The sequence below is a fragment of the Nomascus leucogenys genome, chromosome 20 (genome assembly GCF_006542625.1).
Source record: "Nomascus leucogenys isolate Asia chromosome 20, Asia_NLE_v1, whole genome shotgun sequence".
Lineage (NCBI taxonomy): Eukaryota > Metazoa > Chordata > Mammalia > Primates > Hylobatidae > Nomascus > Nomascus leucogenys.
In genome coordinates, this window is record NC_044400.1 from 46724997 (window position 1) to 46751058 (window position 26062).

The 26062-nt window shown below is 42.4% G+C and overlaps 1 protein-coding gene across 1 annotated transcript in view; it reads left to right on the top strand.

Moving 5' to 3' along the window:
* Positions 1–26062, top strand: part of SMIM14 (small integral membrane protein 14) — an 82605-nt gene that overhangs the window by 33427 nt on the left and 23116 nt on the right. Inside the window, exon 3 of the mRNA XM_030800909.1 lies at positions 25310–25358. Within this exon, the coding sequence (XP_030656769.1) occupies positions 25310–25358 (49 nt within the window). The remainder of the gene's footprint in view (positions 1–25309; positions 25359–26062) is intronic.

The following is a 26062-nucleotide window of genomic DNA, read 5'->3' on the forward strand; positions in this document are numbered from 1 at the left end:
AATACAGTGTTGCGATCTCAGCTCACTGCAACCTCCACCTCCTGGGTTCAAGTGATTCTCCTACCTCAGCTTTGCAAGTAGCTGGGATTGCAGGTGCGCACCACCATGCCCAGCTAATTTTTGTATTTTTAGTAGAGACGGGGTTTCGCCTTGTTGGTCAGGCTGGTCTCAAACTCCTGACCTCAGGTGATCTGCCAACCTCGGCCTCCCAAAGTGCTGGGATTACAGGCATGAGCCACTGTGCCCGACCTGTGTAAAGCATTTCTGAAAACAAATCAATTATTTGACAGAGGTAGATTTCTGAACAACGAGATTTGAATAGTCTCATTGAGTTGATTGTAGTGAGTCTATAAGCTTAAATACAGGGCTGTTTATATTATACTTTATACTTTTTGTGCAAAGGAAAAATTTGACCATTATTAACAAAAGTTTATTTTTATATTACACATTATACTGGTTGAGTATCCCTTATCTGAAATGCTTGGGACCAGAGGTGTTTCGGATTTTTTTTTTTGCATTTTGGAATATTTGCATTATACTTACTGGTTTCACATCCCTACTCTGAAAATCCAAAATGCTCCAAAGAGCATTTCCTTTGATCATCATGTTGGTGCTCAAAAAATTTCAGATTTTGAAGCATTTTGGGTTTCAGATTAGGGATACTCAACCTGTAACAACATTTTATTGTTTTAAAATACTCTTGTATGTGAGTTAATAAAGGTAGGTACAAACATTTGCTCAAATATTTGAGTTATCAATAACTAATAAGCAGGTTTTCTGCTGGCTCAGTGTTGCTACATGTAGTGATCAGAAATGTGTTTCTTGTCAATGATGTACTTTTTTAGAGTCAGCATGCACTAGGACTTGTGATCCTTAAGAATGCCTCAGAAGGAAAGGAATAAAATAAGAACTTATACATTAAATCAGACTCTTGAGGGTATAGAAATATAATGGTAACGTGATGGCTCTGATAACTTGGTGTAAAAATAGATGAGTCTAAGGAGAGAATATGTGTTTATGAAGCAAAGAGCCGATAGTTTTTATTTGTTTGTTTTTTGACATGGAGTCTGCTCTGTTGCCCAGGCTGGAGTGCAATGATGCAATCTTGGCTCACTGCAACCTCCGCCTCCCGGATTCAAATGATTCTCATGCCTCAGCCTCCCGAACAGCTGGGATTACAGGCGCATGCCACCATGCCCAGCTATTTTTTGTATTTTTAATAGAGATGGCGTTTTACCGTGTTGGCCAGGCTGGTCTTCAACTCCCGACCTCAGGTGATCCGCCTGCCTTGGCCTCCCAAAGTGCTGGGATTACAGACGTGAGCCACTGTGCCCGGCCAATATTCTTTTCTAATAGGCTTTTCTACCTCTCATGCATCCATTATCATCATTTTTTTTTTTTTTGAGACATGATTTTGCTGTCACCCAGGCTATAGGGCAGTGGCACGATCTCTGCGCACTGCAACCTCTGTCTCCCAGGCTCAAGCAATCCTCCTGCCTCAGTCTCCTGAGTAGCTGGGACCACAGGCACCAGCCACCACACCTGGCTAATTTTTTTTTTTTTTTGTAGAGGTGGGATTCTACCATGTTGCCCAGCCTGGTCTTGAACTCCTGAGCTCAACTATCTGCCTGCCTCCCCCTCCTAAAGTGCTGGGATTACAGGCATGAGTCACCGCACTAGCATTTTTTTTTTTTTTTTTTGAGATAGGGTCTTATTCTTTTCCCCCAGGCTGGAGTGCAGTGGTGTGGTCATAGCTCACTGCAACCTTGAACTCCTGGGCTCAAGCAATCCTCCCACTTTAGCCTCCCAGGTAGCTAGGATTACAGGCATGCACCACCATACCCAACTAATTTTTTACATTTTGGTAGAGATGGGATCTCCTCAGGTTGCTCAGGTTGGTCTCGAACTCCTGGCCTCAAGTGATCCTCCCACCTTAGCCTCCCAAAGTGTTGGGATTATAGGCAGGAGCCACTGCACCCCACTTCATCTGTTATCTTCTACTTTTATACTTAAGAGGGCCTTTTTTCTAAGTACCTGTTATCTGATAGCTTTATAGAACTCTTAAGTTAACTCCCAGCCTGTATTTTAAAAGCAATTTATCTGAGGGTATAATTTTTTGCCATTAGTTGTAACTACGAGAATTTAAATCCCTGTGTGCTTAGGAAACTCACAGATGTAGTTACTGATACCATATGATGACAGAACAGATTTATTCTCATTTTCTAAAAATGGACATTTAATTCATCTTTGTAATGGAGTAACATCTTATTTCAAGTACTAATTTTGAATTTTTGAGTTTTTTTGTTGACCTCATGTAATGTAATTGGGTTTTTTTGAAGGCCAGAGTATCATCAGTTTTTAAGAATTTAAAGTTCTTATAGCAAGTAGACACCTGGAGAAACTTGAAGATTTTAATGATTATTTACAGGTTAGCTCATTAGTTGTATGCTGGGCTGTGGTTTAGTTTTGCCTGTTTTGTGGAAATAGATGAGCTTTGCCAAGGAATATATACAACTTAGGAGCAGTTAGGATTTTATTATTAGTTCCTTTTCATAAATAATGAAGTATACTATATGCTACTATAAATAATGCTTAAGTAAAGAGTATGATACATAAATCTCTTATGATAAATTTTTTTAATAAACTTTTTTTGCTTTCTGGGAGCATACATTCAAGTTGCCCTGAATATACATTCCCTATTTTTACTTTTTAAAATAAAATTGTATTTATTCACAGTTTAAAACTTCTTTTCCTGCTTTGTTTATTTATTTATTTATTTTGAGACGGAGTCTCCCTCTGTCACCCAGACTGGAGTGCAATGGCGCGATCTCTGCTCACTGCAACGTCCGCCTCCCGGGTTCAAGCGATTCTCCTGCCTCAGCCTCCCGAGTAGCTGGGACTACAGGCACACGGCACCACACCTGGCTAGTTTTTTGTTTTGTTTTGTTTTTTCTTGCAACGGAGTTTCGCGCTTGTTGCCCAGGCTGGAGTGCAGTGGCGCCATCTCGGCTCACTGCAACCTCTGCCTCCCGCGTTCAAGCGATCCTCTTGCCTCAGCCTCCCGAGTAGCTGGGATTACAGGCGCCCACCACCACGCTCTGCTAATTTTTGTATTTTTAGTAGAGACGGGGTTTCGCCATATTGGCCAGGCTGGTCTCAAACTCCTGAAGTCAGGTGATCCACCCGCCTCGGCCTCCCGAAGTGCTGGGATTACAGGTTTGAGCCACCACGCCCGGCCCTTTTCCTGATTTAACAGTGTTATCAGTTAAGGTTCTTCATTATGAGTAATAGAAGTTCTCGATGATTAGGCTGGGCACGGTGGCTCATGCCTGTAATCCCAGCACTTTGGGAGGCTGAGGCGGGTGGATCACTTGAGGCCAGGAGTTTGAGAAAGGAGTTATTAAAGTATATTTTGTAGCTCACATTGGAGAGCCTGGCATGGGAAATAGGATAAAAGGGAGGGTAAGTGGTCAAAACAAGAGCCAACGTCATGCCCCAATGCCAGCTGGGCTAGATGCTCATGCTTCTGGATTCCAGATTTTTGTATATCCAAATGTTGATACATCTTTTCCATTTGGAAACTAATAGGCATTTTAAATTTGACATGTGTGTAACCAAATTTATCTTGCCCCTAAGCTTACATTTCTCTGTCTTCCCTATTTATTTCATTATTCTGAATGTTCAGGTAACAATTTCATTTCAATTATCTTTTACCCTCTTCTTTCTTTCTTTCTTTCTTTTTTTTTCTTTTTGTTGTTTTTGAGACGGAGTCTCACTCTGTTGTTCAGGCTGGCGTGCAGTGGCACAATCTCGGCTCACTGCAACCTCCGCCTCCCGGGTTCAAGCAATTCTCCTGCCTCAGCCTCCCAAGTAGCTGGGACTATAGGCATGCGCTACCATGCCCAGCTAATTTTTGTAATTTTAGTAGAGATGGGGTTTCACCATGTTGGCCAGGATGGTCTCGATCTCTTGACCTTGTGATCCACCCGCCTCAGCCTCCCAAAGTGCTGGGATTACGGGTGTGAGCCACCGTGCCTGGCCTACCCTCTTCTTTCAACCCACATCTGATGCAGAACCATCCTTTGGGTCAACCTTAAAAATACATCCAGAATCCAGCCATTTTTCACACCTCCAGTGCAACACCTTGGTCTAATCTACCATCATCTCTTGCCTGGATTGCTGCATTTAGTCTCTTTATGGATCACCTTGTTTCTGCCCTCTTGCTACCCCCAAGCTCCCACAAGTTTAGTCTCACTACAGCAGTTGAAGTGATCCATTTTAGTTAAGTCAGTAATGTTTCTCCTTTGCTCAGAATCCTACAGTAGCTTCCATGAGACTCACAGTAAAAAAAAAAATGAATTTTACACGGCCCTGTGTGATCTGTCCTCTTCCACCTTACTCTTCTCCTTTGCCCACTTTGTTCTAACAATTCTGGCCCCCTTGCTGTTCCTGGAAAACAGGTCACATACTAAGGGTCAAGAATCTAAATGACTTTAGACTTCTCAACAGCAAAACTGGAAACTAGAAGGCATTGGCACAGTGGCTTCAAAATCATGAAGGGAAGTCATTACCAATCCAGCATTCTGTATCCAGCCAATCTCTCAATCAAGTTGGGGGAGTATGCTTTTGTAGGAAGTTCCTAGAGGATGAGCTATTTTTCACTGAAATGAAGGCATAAGCCAAGAAAGAAGACTAGGATTTTGAGTGTAGAAAGCAGATCTAGCACATATGAGGAACAAAGTACCCTCCAGGATAATGGTGAAGGGACATCCCAGGGTGGCAGCTGTGCATCAGGACTACAGGGAGCTGTCTTAGTTGCAGGGGGGCGGTGGAGCGGGGGAGGGGGGTCACATGGCTCTGGGAGAGACTTTTTTAGAAAGATGAATTGGTAGAATACCTGGTGATTCTAGACATCTTGTGATCTAGGGAACTGTAAACAAGTTTTGAAAAGTCATAGAAAAATGCAAAAAAATTTACTAACTTTAAAGAAACACATGAAGTAGTACAGAGAGGAAAAGTAATTACAGTATAGTTTACTGTGTGGCTCAACTGTGAAGAACGTTTATGTAGTTACAATTGATAATTGAGTACTGAACTAAACAACTTTATGATACAACCATTATTAGGGGATGGAAAGAGTATACACGGGGTCAGGGAGGAGAAGTAGATCTTCATACTCTATACTGGTACATCTATGGGTATTGTTTAACATGGAAAAATCAAGAAGTAGCAATAATGCATATTTATATATAAAAGACATGGAGGTAAGCAGTAAAACAATCAGCTAAAAGTTGAAAATGGTTGCCTCTGGAGGGAGAAGTGGGTAGGAGGATGAAAAATTACTGTTTTTCAGAACAAACCTTATAGAACTGTTTGACTCTAAATTGTGTACATGAATAACTAAAACAATTAAAAAACTACCACACAAAACAGAAAGCAAAACCTTTCAGTGAGTGCAAAAAGGAGGAATAGGTCTATTGAGTAACTGGATCTGTTGTCTCTCTTTTCCCTTCTATGCAATATAAAGTAACTGGCTTAGGCCTTTGCTACCAGGCTAAAACCACAAGAGTTGCTGTCTAAGACAAGTAGAAAACTTTTTAGGGGGAGGACTCCTAGTTGCATGTTAAGGACCAAGAGGGAAACCAAGGAAACCCCGAACTCTATAGTGATTGTAAATAAAGTGAGAAGGAAGAGAAAAAACGCTTGGTTTTGGAATGAAATGTGCTATAAAGTCTTGTAATGAAGTCTTCCCTACTTTGAGAGTTAAGAGGCTCTTTAGCCTGCCTGCATACTTCCTTTATTAGGGAAGCTGTTTGTATGCCCTAACTGTTCATTGAGCTAGTCCTTCATTAATGTGAGCAGAAAAACAGGCAAAGTAGTTGAAGAAAATAAAAGGACCATGATGTAGTGAGGTACAGCTACATTAGAAGACAAGATGAAGTAAATACTTACTAATAGGAAAAGTCATGAACATTATGGTAATAAATGCAGACTCATACATGTTTGTTTTGTTGGGTTTAAATACCACCAGTGACAGTCTGGCCAACATGGTGAAGCCCTGTCTCTACTAAAAATACAAAAATTAGCTGGGTGTGGTGGTGGGTGCCTGTAATCCCAGCTACTTAGGAGGCTGAGGCAGGAGAATCACTTGAACCCCAGAGGCAGAGGTTGCAATGAGCTTAGATCGTGCCACTGCCCTCCAGCCTGGGCGACAGAGCAAGACTCCATCTCAAAAAAAAAAGAAAAAAAAAAAATACCACCAGTGACAATGACTTTCCGAAATGGAGGACAGGTCTTGGTAGAGCTTTACATAAAACTAAGTACAATCTTCCCTGATTTAAATGCTAAAGTCCAGTTAAATTCCTTGAAAAGTCAATACCATCTAAAAATTACTTTATATTTTTCTGTCAGATGAAGTTAGATTATAGGCTCAGGGTTTTCATTTTTGTGAATGTCTAGTAGGACATTTTTAAGCCATGTAGGATGCAAGCCAATCACAACAACCAAAAATCTGCTTCTTAGATGTCCAGAATACCCTAGGGAGTCATATGGGTGCATTGGGGAACCTTAGAATGAGAGAAGAAGTAGGCTAAAAAAAAAAAAAGGAAACCTGGGCCTGGCACCGTGGCTCATCGCTGTAATCCCAGCACTTTGGGAGGCCAAGGCAAGCAGATTGCTTGAACCTAGGAGTTCAAGACCAGCCTGGGCAATATGGCAAAATCCCTTTTCTACAAAAAATATAAAAATTAGCTGGGCATCTTGGCACACACCTATAGTCACAATTCCTTCAGAGGCTGAGGTCAGAGGATCGCTTGAGCCTGGGAAGTCAAGGCTGCAATGAGGTGTGATTGCACCACTGCACTCCAGCCTGGGTGGCAGTGAGAATGCAAAACTATTAGGAATACAAAGAGAATTTGATAAACTGATATTTCAGAAGTATCAGAGAAATGCTAGTGAGTGTCATAAAGAAGACTTTGCAGGCTTGTGTATTGTTGAAGTCAGTACAATGTTTTTGTAAATACGTAAAAAAGGTTCAAAGGAATATACCTCAGACAGTGGTTACAGTGGGAGGGTTTGAAGGGGGCCTAGTCTATTGAAAACCTCTGATGTAAGTACTAGGATTTCTTTTTACAGATGAGGAAACTGAAGTAAGTTAGTTTTCCCAGGTGTTGGAACTGACCAGAGAGTGGCAGAGACATGTTCAATCCTGACCATTTAGTTTCAGGCTGTTTCTTCAGCATCATGTTCTTCTCGGTTGGCCTCCTTTTAAGCACCTTAAAAAGCACTATATATGTGGCCGGGCCCGGTGGCTCACGCCTGTAATCCCAGCACTTTGGGAGGCCGAGGCAAGCGGATCACCTGAGGTCGGGAGTTCGAGATCAGCCTGACCAACATGGAGAAACCCATGTCTCTACTAAAAATACAAAATTAGCCAGGCGTGGTGGCACATGCCTGTAATCCCAGCTACTCGGGAGGCTGAGGCAAGAGAATCGCTTGGACCTGGGAGGTGGAGGTTGCAGTGAGCCGAGATCATGCCATTGCACTCCAGCCTGGGCAACAAGAGCGAAACTCCGTCTCAAAGAAAGAAAGAAAGAAAAAAAGGGACTATATATGCAATCAAGGTTGGGGTAGAGGAGTAGGAGGAAGGAGCAGGAGGCATACTCTTCACTGTATTTTTATATTTTAAAACCATATGAATGCATTACCCACTCAAATAATTAACCTAAAAATAAAACTTCCTGAGCACCTCATACAGATACATACAAAAATTAGTAATTACAGGCCTGGCATGGTGGCTCACACCTGTAAACTCAGCACTCTTCCCAAAGGAGGCAGAGGCGGGTAGATCACTTGAGTCTAGGAGTTTGAAACCAGCCTGGGCAACATGGTAAAACCCCTTCTCTACAGAAAATAAAAAAATTAGCCAGGTGTGATGACGTGTGCCTGTAATCCCAGCTACTCAGGAGGCTGAGGTGGGAGAATTGCTTGAGCCCAGGAGGCAGAGGTTGAAGTGAGCCAAGATTGTGCCACTGCACTCTGGCCTGGGCCACAGAGTGAGACTCTGTTTAAAAAAACAAAAAAAAATCGTAGTTACAGGAAACTTTTTCATTGAAGAAGAAAGTCTTTAAATGCACCATAGTTATATGATTTGAAAAGAAAATGTACACTAGAATGTAGCTGTTCAATAATTCTTAATAAAACTTCTCATTACCTTGATCTATAAATTGGTAGGATTTGTTCTCATCAGAATGTTTTAAAAAATCTATAAAAATAGAAAAAAAGTATCCTCTCATAAAGCTTTATGGGGCACTAACAGCAGTCGAAACTTCCCTTACTACTACCTCATTACTGCTTATATATAAGTTTTAGTACAAAGAATATAAATCTGGCTGGGCTCGTGCTCATATCTCAGCACTTTGGGAGGCAGAGGCAGGAGGATTGTTTAAAGGCAGGATTTAGAAAACCAGCCTGAGCAACAAAGTGAGACCCTGTCTTAAAAAAAAAAAAAAAAAAAAAAGAGGCAAGTGACTATCTCTGTGACTATCTATCTATCTGTCTATCTATCTATATTTTTCCTTTATTTTTATTTTAAGAGACAGGGTCTCATTGTATCACCCGGGCTGGAGTGGAGTGGTGTAATAGATGACTGCAGCCTTGAACTCCTGGGCTCAAGCGATCCTCCCACCTCAGCCTCCGGAGTAGCTGGTTCTACAGGTACACACCATCGTGCCTGGCTAATTTTTGTATTTTTTTTGTAGAGATGGGGTCTCACTGTGTTGCCTAGGCTGGTCTCACACACCTAGCCTCAAGCTTCCTCCTGTTCCACCCTCCTTAAGTGCTAAGATTACAGTCATGAGCCACCTCACTAAGCTTCTCTATGTTCCTATGGGGTATTTTAAAGTACACATTATAGGGCCGGGTGGGGTGGCTTATGCCTATAATCCCAGCACTTTGGGAGGCTGAGGCAGGCAGATCATTTGAGGCCAGGAGTTCGAGACCAACCTGGCCAACATGGTGAAACCCTGTTGTTAGTAGTCTCTACTAAAAATACAAAAATTAGCTGGGCCTGGTGATGGGTGCCTGTAATCCTAGCTACTTGGGAGGCTGAGACATGAGAATCACTTGAGTCTGGGAGGTGGAGGTTGCAGTGATCTGATATCACACCACTGCACTCCATCCTGGGTGACAGAGGGAGACTGTCTCAAAAAAAAAGTACATATTATAAATTAACAGTGTTTAAGTTCAAGACTGATATGATTGTAGTACAAAGAATGCCCGTTTTGGGGTGCTGGTGACAAGGTTTTACTTACTCACTTGGCATGGGTTCTTCCTATGATTTAATTACATCATTGAGTTACAGTGAGTGTTCGACTATTCTTAATGCAGTTGTATTTTGCCAGGTGTATGTATACTTCTGTTTGTCTCAGGAATGTTCAGAAACACTTAAAAAATTGAGGTATTATCTCATATCACGGACTTTTTTCTTTCCTAATCTAATACAGTTGGCCCATCGTACCTGTGCTGTCTGGATTCGTGGATTTAGCCAACTGTAAATCAAAAATATTTAAAAAATAATAATACAAATAATAAAACAATAGCATAACCACTGTTTACATAGCCTGTACATTGTATTAAGATTGTATGTAAATACTATACAATTTTATATAAGGGATTCAAGTGTCTGGATCTGGAATCTGAGGGGGGTTCCTGGAACCAAGCAAGCCCCTGCAGATACCAAGGGACAACTGTACTTTAATTAGAGATTTAGTGCTTTATAATACTGGCTAAAAGGACTCAAAAAGGTAGATAAGGATAGATGGTGAGTCTCTTTCAATGACAATCTGGGTATCTTCATCATGTTACATATAATTCTGTGTTATTTAATATAGGAATATGCCCTGTGATAACTATGGATTTTTTTTTTTTTTTTTGAGACAGAGTGTTGCCCTGTCTCCCAAGCAGGAGTGCAGTGGCACAATCTGGGCTCACAGCAACCTATGCCTCCTGGGTTCAAGCAATTCTCCTGCCTCAGCCTCCCAAGTAGCTGGGATTACAGGTGCCTGCCACCACGCCCGTCTAATTTTTGTATTTTTAGTAGAGACGGGGTTTCGCCTCGTTGGCCATGCTGGTCTCGAACTCCTGACCTTAGGTGATCCACCCACCTTGGCCTCCCGAGGTGCCGAGATTACAGGCGTGAGCCACCACGCCCAGCCGATAACTATGGATTTTTAGTGATGTAGTAGTAGAATACTAGTATATGTATAGAAAGTTGCCTACACAAAACCCCCGTCTAATCATAAATCATTCTTTTTTTTTTTTTTGCGGCAGAGTTTTGCTCTTGTTGCTCAGGCTGGAGTACAATGGGTGATCTCGGGTCACCGTAACTTCCACCTCAATTCCACAAGCAATTCTCCTGCCTCAGCCTCCTGAGTAGCTGGGATTACAGGCATGCGCCACCACGCCCAGCTAATTTTGTATTTTTAGTAGAGACGGGGTTTCACCATGTTAGTCAGGCTGGTCTCGAACTCCCAACCTCAGGTGATCTGCAAACTCCACCTCCTCAGTTCAAGCGATTCTCCTGCCTCAGCCTCCCGAGTAGCTGGGACTACAGGCGCCCACCACCACGCCCGGCTAATTTTTTGTATTTTTAGTAGAGACGGGGTTTCACTGTGTTAGCCAGGATGGTCTTGATCTCCTGACTTCGTGATCCGCCCACCTCGGCCTTCCAAAGTGCTGGGATTACAGGCGTGAGCCACTGCGCCCCGCCGGCTGGAAGAGTTTTTAAGTGCATGCTAGAACAAGCTGATATTTGCTGTGAGGGACCGTTGGTAAAAGTAAGGGCATTAAAGGTGATTTTGGAGAGGGCTCAGCAAGAAGAGAGGAGAACAGTAGAGCAAGCTTCCATCTTACAGAATACATAAATAATCATATACAGAATTTTAGTAGAAAATAAAGGCCATTCTGATGTGGTCTTAGAAATGAAGAATGTTACTGGACAATGGAGAAAAGGCCATCTTTGTTACAAAGTAGCAAAGAACTCGGCTGAATTATGTTTGTGTTCTAGTGTTTTCTGGGTGGGAGGTAGAACATGTGAGTGATGAAATTGGATATTTAGCTGAGGAGATTTCTAAGCAAAATGTTGAAGGAATGGCTTGGTTCTTCCTGATTGTTTATAGTAAAAATTGAGGGAAACCAATTGAAGATGGAATTATTAAGTAAAAAGGAACCACAACTTAAAGATTTGGAAAATTCTCAGCCTGTCCACATAACAAAAGGTAAAAAAGTTCACAAGAGAACACTGAAGTTATGGTAGACTAACCACTTGATAAGATTTGTGTGGGTGAGAACTGCAGAATCAAATCACCAGCCCCCAGCAGGAAACTGCCAGGTTGAACTAAAAGGGAAGGAGACTGGATGGAATGAAGGAGAATAGAGGTCGGAGTTCTTTTATTTTGCAGGAGAAGACCATAGAGCTATTGGGCTGCAAGTGTACATTATTCTTCAGGGCAAGGGAAGAATGATCTGGACATTATTCTTCATGACAAGGGAATAGTGACCTTAACAGCGATTCAGAGATCATCAGGGCTGCCTCTTTGGTTTCAAAGGGGGCAGACCATCCCTTCTGTATCAGCACACCGGTTGGCCTCTGCCCAAAGCTTTTTGGTCATCAAAGCCTTGGGGTTGGTGCTACCTGGAGCCTTGCAGGACAATACATTTCTGCAACTTTTTTTTTCCTACTTCATACATCTTCACTTTAATCTTTTGATATTAGCAAATCAAAGTCAGGCTCCTTTTTAGCAGTGTCATAGTATTGGAATTCTGTCTTTTCTTTTAATAATAGAAGTAGGCTGGGCGCGGTGGCTCATGCCTGTAATCTCAGCACTTTGGGAGGCCGAGGCGGGCGGATCACCTGAGGTCGGGAGTTCGAGACCAGCCTTACCAACATAGAGAAACCCCATCTCTACTAAAAATACAAAAATTAGCCGGGCATGGTGGCGCATGCCTGTAATCCCGGCTACTCAGGAGGCTGAGGCAGGATAATCACTTGAACCTGGGAGGTGGAGGTTGCAGTGAGCCAAGATTGCACCACTGCACTCCAGCCTGGGCAACAAGAGCGAAACTCTGTCTCTAATAATAATAATAATAATAATAATAGAAGTAATATGTGAATATCTAGACCATGAAAGCTTGAAATAATGTAGAAATATGGAGCAAAATGTAAACATGTCCCTTTCTATTGCTCCCCACTCATCCATCCCACTTCATGGCCACTATTACTTGTTTTGTCAGAGGTCATTAAGTTTGTGGACCTTTCAGTGACATTTCTAGGCACTTATATACTTTTATATATAACTGAAATAAACTGTTTTATATGGTATGGCTATGCATTATACTGTTATCTCTTTAATGACAGTAAATTGCATCATTTTTGGTTCAATAAAGTAAACTCAAATTCAGAATGTGCTTTGTAGAGTTGGAGAAAGTATATGAGAAAATCTGGAGTGGTTGCTCAACCTGCATATCATTTAGGCAAAGTAGCCCAATCTATTAGTGTTAGACATTCAAAATATATTTAGATTTGCCTTTAACCTGATTATTTGTAGTCTGTACAAAATTTTTTTTTCTTTTTTCTTTCTTTTTTTTTTTTGACAAGGTCTTGCTTGATTGCCCAGGCTGGAGTGCAGTTGCATGATCTTGGTTTACTGCAACCTCTGCCTCCTAGGTTCAAACCATCCTCCCACCTCAGCCTCTCAAGTAGCTGGGACTATAGATACGTGCCACCACACCCAGCTAATTTTTGTATTTCTTGTAGAGACAGGGTCTCCCTATATTGCCCAGGCTGGTCTTGAACTCCTGGGCTCAAGCAATTTGCCTACCGAGGCCCCTCCTAAAGTATTGGGAATACAGGCAAGAGCCACTGTGCCCAGCCTGTTTGTCTTTTTTTTTTTACACTGTCTTACTCTGTCGCTCAGGCTGGAGTGCAGTAGCAAGATCTCGGCTCACTGCAAACTCCACCTCCCGGGTTCAAGCAATTCTCCTGCCTCAGCCTCCTGAGTAGCAGGGATTACAGGTGCACACCACCATGCCTGGCTAATTTTTATATTTTTAGTAGAGACAGGGTTTCACCATGTTGGCGAGGCTGGTCTCAAACTCCTGACCTCAAGTGATCCACCTGCCTTGGCCTCCCAAAGTTCGAGGATTACAGGCGTGAGCCACTGTGCCCTGTCCAAATTATTTTCATTATGGAGTACTGCATAGAGATGTTACTTAATCAAAATGTGATCAGATGTAGTATTAGGTTCTAGCTGGTTTCCCAGTTGGAACACTGGGCTTCTGCAGAGATGTGATTATGCAGGAAGACTTGAATTGAATGTACTGTATTTGTATTTCATCATTAAAAAAAATTCTCCTATTGTAGTTTGGCTATGTGTATCAAAACTTACAGTGTGCATACCTGTGTTCTAGCAATTCTTCCCTGAGGAGATTAATCAGGTGTGTAAGAATGTATTTATAGGAACATATACACAGCGTTGTTTTTCACATATAAATTTGGAAATGATGAAATTAAATGAAATACTGGTGCAGCATTAAAAGATAAGTTTGAGCTATTTGGAGGCATCAGTTTGTGACTGATTGGTAAGTGTGGCAGAAAGAGCAAAATAACTCAGTGTCTTATTTTGTAAAATATGTGCAATCATATATACTGTGTTAGAAAAATGTATACACGTATGTGTATACACGTATGTGGAACACATTAACCAAAATGGTAACAGAATGGTTATCATTGGATGGTGGGATTTTGTCCATTTTGTTCACTGCTTTATCCATAACAACTAGAACAATAGGGAGCGATATTAGAAAGAAGGTCATGTTTGTGTTATTTTTATAGGGGCTTTATGTTTTATTTTCCATGTTGGGCTCCTTCTAGATCTTTGGATCTGTAATACAGCCTCCCTCGTTTTGTGACTCTGTTTCCAAACCCCAATTTGGAATGAATGACCTGAAGCTGATTATCAGAATACTTAAAACCAGTTAGAATAATAGCCCAAGCAAGTTGGCTCACACCTGTAATCTTAACACTTTGGGAGTCTGAGGTGGGAAGATTGCTTGAGCCCAGGAGTTTGAGACCACCCTGGGCAACACAGTGAGACCTTGTCTCTAAAAATAATAAAATAAAATAAAAAATTAGCCCAGTGTGGTGGCATGTGCCTGTAGTCCCAACAACTCAGGAAGCTGAGGTGGGAGGATTGCTTAAGCCTGGGAGGTCGAGGCTGCAGTGAGCCATGATTATGCCACTGCATGCCAGCCAGGGCAACAGAGTGACACCCTGTCTCTTGAAAAAACAAAAAGGCTAGATGCAGTGGCTCACAGCTGTAATCCCAGTACTTTGGGAGGCTGAGGCGGGTGGATCATCTGAGATCAGGAGTTCAAAACCAGCCTGGCCAACATGGCAAAACCCTGAATTACTAAAAATATAAAAATTAGCCAGGTGTGATGGCGGGCGCCTGTAATCCCAGCTACTTGGGAGGCTGAGGCACGAGAATTTTGAGCCCGGGAGGCAGAGGTTGTGGTGAGCTGAGATCTTGCCACCGCAATCTGGCCTGGGTGAAAAGAGCAAGACTCCGTCGCAAAAATAAATAAATAAAAATAAAAAATTAAAGGTGAAACACAAATGCCATTTAAATGAATACTGAAGTAGAATTTAGCTACTGGTAGACCAGTACCACTGGAATATATAGCCGGTCTTTTTCTATAAGACCCTTTCTTTTTTTTTTTTGAAACGGAGTTTCACTCTTGTTGTCCAGGCTGGAGTGCATTGGCACAATCTCGGCTCACTGCAACCTCCACCTCCTGGGTTCAAGTGATTCTCCTGCCTCAGCCTCCTGAGTAGCTGGGATTACAGGTGCGCGCCACCACACCTGGCTAATTTTGTATTTTTAGTAGAGACAGGGTTTCACCATGTTGGTCAGGCTGGTCTGGAACTCCTGACCTCAAGTGATCCACCTGCCTCGGCTTCCCAAAGCGCTGGGATTACATGCATAAGCCACCGCGCCCAGCCAAGACCCTTTCATATTCAAAAAGAATCCACTTCCTCCCCTTTTTTCTCTTATGAACTATTTGCTGCAAAGAAAAGATCCAGTTAAATACAAGTTATGGGGGAGGCAAGACAACACAGACACTGTAGGCAAAGTGATAATAACCTTTAAGTTTCAGAGGGTACTCTTCTTCCAGTGTGTTGGTTATAGTTTATCTAAGAAAAGACATTTGCTGTGGCTCACGCCTGTAATCCCAGCACTTTGGGAGTCCCAGGCCGGTGGACTGTTTGAGCTCAGGAGTTCAAGACCAGCCTGGGCCACATGGTGAAACCCCGTCTCTACTAAAAATACAAAAACATAGCCAGGCGTGGTGGTGTGCGCCTGTACTCCTGTGGTCCTAGCTGCTCAGAAGGCTGAGGGAGGCTGAGGATTATCACTTGAGCCCGGTGCTGGGGTAGGGGGTGGGCAAGGGTGCAGAGGTTGCAGTGAACCTAGATCGCACCACTGCACTCCAGCCTGGGTAACAGAGCAAGACCCTGTCTCAAAAAAAAAAAAAAAAAAGAAAAAGAAAAAAACAAAAAAAGAAAAGACACCTACTGAATTAAAGTTAACCAGTGGAAATCTGTGTGTGTGTCTTTTAATTCTGATGATCATAAAAAGTTATGATAATTAAGTAGCCTGCAAAAACAAAAACAAAAATACGATTTCAGGTTCTGGTTAAAGTGAAGAGACAAACTGTGTAAAACTCCATTGTTAACTGGCAAATCTACTCATTAATAGAGAAGGAACTTAAACATTTGAACTTTAGAGGGAGAATATAAATTTTTTAGGCATAAAATATTTAAAAAACATTTTGTTGGACAGTATAGAGAAAAATGCACAATATAAATAATATTAAAATCCAAAATATTAAAGACTAAGGTATTTTAAAGGTTTCTTTCCTTCTTAAGCAGAAAGGCCAAATTGAAGATTAAGGATAAGTTCTAGGATGATGTACAATAAATTATGCTCATTAGGAAGCACTAGAGTTCTGTTAAGACACTTTCTTAATTAAGCACATGATATTAGCTATAATATTGCAATGATGTGAAAACATTCTATGGGCCACGAGCTGAGTTCTTCATGTACATTAATATTTTATTTATATATTTAATTATATCACTTAATCCTCATGGTGAATTTAAGGTTGATAATAGGTTGTATTTATCTTTTTCATAGTTTGAAACTTTGCCTTAGAAATAGAGACAGGGGCCGGGTGTGGTGACTCACACCTGTAATCCCAGCACTTTGAGAGGCTGAGGTGGGTGGATCACGAGGTCAAGGTCAGGAGTTAGACACCAGCCTGATCAACATGGTGAAACCTCGTCTCTACTAAAAATACAAAAATTAGCCGGGCGTGGTGGTGCACACTTGTAATCCCAGCTACTTGGGAGGCTGAGGCAGGAGAATTGCTTGAACTGGGAGGCGGAGGTTGCAATAAGCCAAGATCGCACCACTGCACTCCAGCCTTGCCTGGGCAACACAGCGAGACTCCACCTCAAAAAAAAAAGAAACAGAGACAGAATTTGAACCCAGATACCTCTGACTTTTTGGCTGGGTGTGGTGGTTTATACCTGTAATCCCAGCATTTTGGGAGGCCAAGGTGGGAGGATCCCTTGAGCCTAGAAGCTTGAGAACAACCTGGACAACAGGGAGACTTTGTCTCTACAAAAATAAAAATTTAAAAACCAGGTGTGGTGGCATGCATCTGTGGTCCCCGCTACTCAGGAGGCTTGAGGTGGGGGGATCACATCAGCCTGGGAGGTCGAGGCTGAGGTGAGTCATAATCAAGCCACTACACTAGCCCGGGTGACAGAGTGAAACCCTGTCTCAAAATAATAATAATAATAATAATAAAACCACACACACACACACACAATATTTTTTAACCACATTTTTGTACCTCACTGTTTGCCAGTTCATTGGCAGCTCTGTTGAATGAGAAAGAAGGGCATCTCCAACACATATGAGGTTCTTGAGCAGATGTTAAAGAACAGCAATTAAGTTCTTGTTTAGGTATGTTTCAGTTAACTCTAGAGAGAGATTTTTTATTCTTTGTAATTTTTTTTTTTCAAAGAATTTCCCCAGCATAAGTTTCCTCATGGAAGCTACATTTGTCCACTTCTTGTCATTAGATTTGATCTACATTTCCCCCTAAGCCCATGACTCCCAAGGCCTTTTTTTTTTTTTCTGAGGCAGAGTCTCACTTTGTCACCCAGGCTGGAGTAGAGTGGCACGGTCTTGCTCACTGCAACCTCTGCCTCCGGGGTTCAAGCAATTCTTCTGCCTCAGCCTCCCAAGCAGCTGGGACTACTGGTGCACACCACCACACTTGGCTAATCTTTGTATTTTTTAGTAGAGACGGGGTTTCACCATGTTGGCCAAGTTGGTCTCAAACTCCTGACCTCAAGTGATCTGCCCACCTCGGCCTCCCAAAGTGCTGGGATTACAAGCATGAGTCCCCGTTCCCGGCCTGCCAAGGCTTTCTAATAGGCTTTCTAGATATCCTATTGGACTATTTTAGATTCTATACTTTTCCCTAACTCTGTGGCAAGTCTTCCATTCTTTTAATCCATTTTTGTGCCTTTTTCTTTTCTTTTCTTTTTTTTTTTTTTGAGGCACTGTCTCACTGTGTTGTCCAGACTGGAGTGCAGTGGCACAAACACAGCTTACTGCATCCTCGACATTCTGGGCTCAAGCAGTTCTTCCACCTCAGCCTCCTGAGTAGCTGGGATTACAGGTGCACACCACCACATCCAGATAATATTTTAACTTTTTTATAGAGATGGGGTCTTTCCATGTTGCCCAGGCTGTTCTCAAACTCCTGAGCTCAAGCGATCCTCCCACCTTAGCCTCCCAAAATGCTGGGATTACAGGGATGAGCCACTGCACCCGGCCTTTTATGAGTTTTAATCTCTTTTTTTTCTGCCTTTCCCCCCACTGAGGAAATACTACTTCATATTATTCTACTCATATTATTCTGTTACTGTTTTACTCATATTATGCAGTCTCTGATTTTTTTTTTTTTTTTTTGGACAGTCTTGCTCTGCTGCCCAGGCTGGAGTGCAGTGGTATGATCTCAGCTCACTGCAGCCTCCATTTCCCCAGGTTCAAGCAATTCTACTGCCTCAGCCTCCCGAGTAGCTGGGATTACAGGTGTGCGCCACCACGCCTGGCTAATTGTATTTTTAGTAGAGACGGGGTTTCACCATGTTGGGCAGGCTTGTCTCGAACTCCTGACCCCAGGCGATCCACCTGCCTTGACCTCCCAAACTGCTGGGATTTACAGGCGTGAGTCACTGTGCCCAGCCCAGTCTCTGCTATTTTGAAGTTTCTTCACCTCAAGGACTTTCACGACCATCCTTGTTTAGATGGGGAGATCTCACTCTACTTTTACTTCTTTCTTGGCATCAGTGTTAACATGAATGGTTTCCTGGACCGCAACTACTGTCAGTAAATTGTCCACATGTGGCACCCATCCCCACGTTACTATAATATAGAAAATATTTAAAGTCTATATTTCTATAGATACTGCCATGTCTGTTTCCTTCACGGTGGGTATTATCTTTGGTTTTTCTCTAATTATTGTTTTTACAAATTGTTTCCCTTTGGAGTAGACAAAATCAGCATCAATAGTACCACTGTTTTCTCCAAGTAAGTCAAGAGAAAATTAAGATACATCGTAAATTAGGCCTCTCTGCTTAAGAGTTGCATCAAAACCGTGAGATTCTCAAGTTGGGTGTGGTAGCACACACCTGTGGTACCAGCTACCTAGGAGCCTGGCGCGGGAGGATTGCTTGAGCCTGGGAAGTGTAGGCTGCAGGGAGCTATGATTGTGCTGCTGCACTTCAGCCTAGGCACCAGTGAAGACCTTGTTTCTTAAAAAACAAACAAAACTCCCAAAACTGAAATTCTCCTGTTTTACTGGATAATGGATACATGGTTTTTGAATGCTTTAAAGACTATGATTTAGGTGTTTGAACTCAACACATTGAATATACATTCCAGCACACTCAGCTTTGCCAAAAACCTTAAGTCCTGGACTAGGAATGTGGTTGTGGTACTTTGGCATTTCATTATTCAGAGCCTAGAGCATACATAGCCTGTTTGTGAATATAAGGAATGTAGCCGTCAAGCCACAGAAGGGCAGGATCCAACACCAGCTCTTGACAAGATGTCCCAAAGACTCACCGTAGCTTGGTCTAAGATGAAGTTGCTTCTCTTACCCAGGCTGCTGATAATTTCTTTCATTTTTGATTGTGTTTGTGAGTACGTGTACACAGGCACTCATTTTTCATTTAAAACTGAAAGGAGGTCAAGCACAGTGGCTCACACCTAAATCCCAGCACTTTGGGAGGCCGAGGTGGGAGGATCACTTGATGTCATGAGTTCAAGACCAGCCTGGCCAACATGGTGAAACCCTGTGTCTCCTAAAAATACAAAAATTAGCTGGGCATGATGGTGCAGGTCTGTAATCTCAGCTGCTTGGGAGGCTGAGGCAGGAGAATCACTTGAATCCAGGAAGCGGAGGTTGCGGTGAGCCGAGATTGCATCACCGTACTCTAGCCTGGGAGACAGAGTCAGATTCCGTCTCATAAAAAAAAAAGGCTGAAAGGCCCATGTCTGCCCAGCAGTGAGCTAAAGACCGTATTCTTTTCTACTGAAAGGCATAATTTGACTCCTGCTTTTCTGGCTCCCTTTGCCTAGGAGAAACACTTGTGAACCAACACACCTTCCGTATTAAACTGGCATAATTTCTCTAATTACCAATTGTGTGTGAGTAATTGGTTCTGTAGATACTCATATAGCAGGAAAAATTGTATATTACTTAGCATCAAAGGGAAGCCTCCTCCTCCTCCTCCTCCTGGTGGAAGGAGGAGAGATTAGTGCTGAAGAAAAACACTGGTCATGTTCATCTTAAAGACTGAGTGACAGGCCGGGTGGGGTGGCTCACGCCTGTAATCCCAGCACTTTGGGAGGCCAATGCAGGCGGATCACAAGGTCAGGAGTTCGAGACCAGCCTGGCCAACATGGTGAGGACCAAATAACATAATAAATTAAAGTTGTTAATATAGTATTTAGCATACAGCAAGTTCCTAGAAATATTTGTTACAATTGCCCGACATGGTGGTGCACACCTGTGTTCTGTTACTCAAGAGGCTGAGGCAGGAGGATCACTTGAGTCCAGGAATTCGAGACCAGCCTGGGCAACATAGTGAGACCCTGTATCTAAAAATAAAGAATTTAAAAAAATTGTTACAACAATTGCAATTATGTGGAAGTCTGCATATTTTAAGACTAGAAAAGAATACATAGTAATGATAATTGTATTAAGGCAGTGAGTAAATCCATATTAATTTCTAAGTATTCTATAATCTATTGTAATGTATAATACAAATGATAAATTATTACAAATGCTTTTTAAAATATGATATATAGATAGATATATAGATAGATAGATAGATAGATGGGGTCTTGCTCTGTGGCCCAGGCTGGAGTGCAATGGCGCAATCTCAGCTCACTGCATCCTCCACCTCGCAGGTTCAAGCGATTCTCCTGCCTCAGCCTCCCAAGTAGCTGGGATTACAGGTGGGCACTACGACATCCAGCTATTTTGTATTTTTAGTAGAGATGGGGTTTCACCATGTTGGCCAGGCTAGTCTTGAACTCCTGACCTCAAGTGATCTGCCTGCCTTGGCCTCCCAAAGTGCTAATTTTAACGTTTGTGTTAAAATATGTTTGTATTCAAATATATCAAATACTGTATAATGGAAAAAATATTCCTATTCCACAGTGTTAAAAATACATAGGCATTCCAGCCAGGTGCGGTGGCTCATGACTGTAATCCCAGCACTTTGGGAGGCCGAGGCGGGTGGATCACTGGAGGTCAGGAGTTCAAGACCAGCCTGGCCAATATGGTGAAACCCTGTCTCTACTAAAAATACAAAATTAGCCGGGCGTGATGGCAGGCGCCTGTAGTCCCAGCTCCTTGGGAGGCTGAGGCAGGAGAATTGCTTGAACCCAGGAGGTGGAGGTTGCAGTGAGCTGAGATTGTGCCACTGTACTGCACTCCAGCCTGGGCAACAGAGCAAGACTCCGTCTCAAAAAAAAAATATATATATATACACCCACATAGGTATAAGTTATATACATTGGTATGTCTTAGAGTTGGAGGCAGTCAGAGAAATTACAACATCAAGTTGTGATGATTTGAGCCTTTGTAGAGAGCATTTGGTTCTGAGGTTAACTAAATGCAGCAGCTAAGTAACATGTCTCAGATGCTTCAACCACAGTGGCCTTTTGGTTTCTTGACACCGACTCACAGGCAGGGCACCATGTCACCTAGGGACCTCCTAGTCATGTACTTTGCCTGAAATGTGCCTACCCTTGATCTTTACTATCTTGTAAATAGCCCTTAAGTGTCAATGCCTCTGTCTTCTAATTTAAAGTGGCTACTCAACTGCCCTTCTGTCACACCATGCTATTTTCATTCTCTGCATGGGTCTCTGACATTTAAAAAAAATGTGTTCATTCCAGAAGCTTAGTAGAAAGTGTTATATAAAAAGAAAGAAAGAAAAAAAAAAAAGACCAAGCATGGTGACTCACGCCTGTAATCCCAGCACTTTGGGAGGCCGAAGCAAGTGGATCACTTGAGGTCAGGAGTTCAAGACCAACCTGGCCAACATGGTGAAACCACATCTCTATTGAAAATACAAAAATTAGCCAGGCATGGTGGGGCACGCCTGTAATCCCAACTACTTGGTAGGCTGAGGCAGGACAATCACTTGAACCTGGGAGGTGGAGGTTGCAGTGAGCTGAGATCATGCCACTGCACTCCAACCTTGGTGACAGAGTGAGACTCCATCTCAAAAAAAAAAAAAAAAAAAGTAGGCTGGGTATGGTGGCTCACGCCTGTAATCCCAGCACTTTGGGAGGCTGAGGCAGGTGGATCCCTTGAGCCCAGGAGCTCAAGACCAGCCTGGGTAACATAGCAAAACCCCATCTCTACAAACACACACACACACACACACACACACACACAGACACACACACACACACAGCTGGGCATGGTGATATGCACCTGTAGTCCAGCCAATCAGGAGGCTAAGGTAGGAGGATCGCTTGTGTCCAGGAGGCAGAGATTACAGTGAGCCAAGATTGTGCCAGTGACTCCTTTCATATTTAGAAAGGGTTAAGATATACAGCATATTTTTACATTAAGATCTGGCTGGGCATGGTGGCTCATGACTGTAATCGCAACACTTTGGGAGGCTGAGGTGGGTGGGTTGCTTGAGCTCAGGAATTCGAGACCAGCCTGGGCAACACAGACCCTGTTTCTGTTTCATTAAAATTAATTTTTTTAAAAAAATCTGTTTTCTTCACTGGGCTTGGTGGCACATGCCTGTAATCCCAGCACTTTGGGAGGTGGAGGCTGGCAGATCGCTTGAGCTCAGGAGTTCAAGACCAGCCTAGGCAATATGATAAAATCCTATCTCTACAAAAAAAATACAAAAGTGTGACACCTGTAGTCCCAGCTACTTGGGAGGCTGAGGCGGGAGGATTGCTTTGAGCTGTGATTGAGCCACTCATCTCTAGCCTGAGTAACAAAGTGAAACTCTGTCTCAAAAAAAAAAAAAAAAAAATCTATTTTCTCATTCTTATTCAAACAAGACTAATTTTTTTGTTTTGTTTTGTTTTTGTTTTGAAACAAGGTCTACCACCACCAGGCCTGGCTAATTTTTCCATTTTTTTGTAGAGATGAGAGGTTCAGCATGTTGCCCAGGCTGGTCTCAAACTCCTAGGTTTAAGCGATCCTCCTGCCTTGGCTTCCCAAAGTGCTAGAATTACAGGCATGAGCCACCGGGCCTGGCTCCAAACAGGACTACTTTTAGTAGTATACACCAAAGCAAGCCTGATCATCTTAGAGAATAATTTACAAAATGATTCGTTTAGTTGTTAATTCCAATAATTGTTTAGTTGAAGTCATAATTTGTATGGCACAGTAATAAAAGCTAACATTTCTTGAGTCATTACTGCATTTCACATTTGTTATCCGTTTTAATTCTCACTAGTACTCTTAGATATAGGTGATATTATATCCTCATTTTACCAGACGACGAAACTGAAACTTAGAGGTGTTAAAGTACTTGCCCCAAGGTCTTGAAACTTAGAAAGTTGCAGAGCCAGGTGCTGTGGCTCACGCCTGTAATCCCAGCACTTTGGGAGGCTGAGGTGGGCGGATTGCCTGAGCTCAGGAGTTTGAGACCAGCCTGGGCAACATGGTGAAACCCTGTCTCTACTAAAATACAAAAGAAATTAGCCAGGCATGGCGGCATGCACCTGTAGGGAGGCTGAAGCAGAAGAATTGCTTGAACCCGGGAGGCAGAGGTTGCAGTAAGCCGAGATAGCACCACTGCACTCCAGCCTGGGCGACAGAGCGAGGCTCCGTCTCTAAAAAGAAAAAAGAAAAAAAAAAAGGAAAGTTGCAGAACCAGACTTTAAATCTAGGCCTGTCATTCTGCAGAGCCATGCTGAACCAGCTAAGCACTACTGCACCATAGTTGCCGTCCCAAACAACTGCAAGTGTGGATTACTACTCTAATGGAGAGGGTGTAGTTAGTAATGAGACTAACTTGGAAAGTTATATGCCCCTCATTGTCTTTACTATTTATTCATCTCTATTTTAAGGTTTATGAGATTTTCGTTTTTAAACATCCTAAAAGGTCTCAGCATAGGTTGTACACTTATAAAAGGATGGCTTATAATATAGATAGGTGGGACTTTTCTTTTTTAACTTTCTTTTTAAAGTTGATAATCACATGATTCTAAAATTATATAAAAAGACAGACATTGAAAAATTTAGCTCCTATTTCTGTCACTCTTCTCTACTCCCCCATTGTACCTTCACTCCTTGTGGTAACTCCTTTTATTAGTTTCTTATCTATCCAACCACTGATTCTTTATGCTTCCTTTCAAAGATACATTTTCTACAAATAGAATCTGTTTTTTTTTTCTTTATCTGCTTCTAATTTTCAATGAGAAGAAAAATCTCTTTAACAAAGGTTTACTCTTCTAGTTCTGTACAGTTTAGCACTTTCCCTTTGGGGTGCCTAATTATATATTGGCAGCAAGAATTTGTGTCATGGGTGATTTTTTAAAATTATTTAATTGAAATGGGTCAGTTGCAACAGATCACAGTATATCTGAAAATTATTTTGGGTAGGAAAAAAAGTAGACAGCCCCTCAGAGTATTCTGTGTTTGTGTATGATTTTGAAGATACATTCTGTGACAGCATTCATTAAAAACCAAAACATGGGGTGCGGGCATGGTGGCTGTAATCCCAGCACTTTGGGAGGCTGAGGCAAGTGGATCACTTTAGGTCAGGAGTTCAAGACCAGCCTGGACAACATGGTGAAAGCCCATCTCTACTAAAAATACAAAAAAACGATCTGGTTGTGGTGGCGGGTGCCTGTAATCCCAGCTACTCAGGAGGCTGAGGCAGGAGGATCGCTTGAACCTTGGAGGCGGAGGTTGCAGTGAGCTGAGATTGCACCATTGCTTTCCAGCCTGGGCAACAACAGCGAAACTAAATAATAATAATAATGATAATAAAAACCAAAACATGGTTCGTCACTAGACTGGTCAACATAGTAAGACTCCTATCTCTACAAAATGATTTTTAAAAAATTACCCAGGCATGGTGGCACACACCTGTAGTACCAGCTACTGAGGAGTCTGAGGCAGGAGGATCACTTGAGCCCAGGAGTTTGAATCTGCAGTGAGCTAGGATTGCACCCCTGCACTCCAGCCTAGGCAACAGAGTGAGACCCTGTCTCAAAAAACAAAACAAAACATGATTTATTTTTTTGTTTTAAGACAAAGTCTCGCTCTGTCACCCTGGCTGGAGTGCAATGGTGCCATCTTGGCTCACTACAACCTTTGCCTCCCAGACTCAAGTGATCCTCCCGCCTCAGCCTCCCTAATAACTGGGACTACAGGCACACACCACCACACCTGGCTAATTTTTGTATTTTTTGTAGACATGGGGTATTGCTATGTTACCCAGGCCGGTCTTGAATGCCTGAGCTCAAACAATCCACCCGCGTCAGCCTCCAAAGTGTGGGATTACAGGCGTGAGCCACCGCACCTGGCCAAAACATGATCTTTGTAATAATTATTGTCCACTTTTGTTTAAGTCTAATCGCTAACTTCCCTTTCTTATTCATTGTAGTTACGGCAGTCCCAGTCCTACTGCACAGACACAGAGTGTCTTCAGGAATGTAAGTACAACTGAGACGGAAGGATGGCACTGGGGGCAGAATTAGAGGCCAGATGCCTGTGAATATTTGTCAGAATTTATTCTTAGATTGCCTATTCTGGTGGTTACCAAAAAAGAAAAAAAAAAAAGTGACACATACACACAAAAGAAAGAAATTATTCTCATAGTTTGCTCTTTAATAAGAAAATGGTTCTCAGTAATGTAGTTGCTACTTGACTATTTTTTAACTTAAAATTTTTTTCATGCCTCAAAAACCCTGCTTATTGCAGAACATTATAAAATAAGTATAAGGAAAAAAAAAAAGGCTGGGTGTGGTGGCTCACACCTGTAATCCTTGCACTTTGGGAAGCTGAGGCCAGTGGATCATTTGAGTCCAGGAGTTCGAGATCACCCTGGGCAACATGGGGAAACCCTGTCTCTACAAAAAATACAAAAATTAGTGGGGCATGGCGGTGCATGCCTGCAGCCCCAGCTACTCCTGAGGCTGAGGTGGGAGGATCACCTGAGTCGGGGGAGGTTGAGGCTGCAGTGAGCTGTGATCGCACCACTGCACTCCAACCTGGGTGACTGGAGTGAGACCCTGTCTCAAAAAAAAGAAAAAAGAAGAACTTCCAGAATAGTTAAAGATGACCACTGTTGACAAATTCAGGTATATCCTAGTCTTTTTTTCTTGGCAAATATGTCTGTAACAGGGCACTGTGGGCA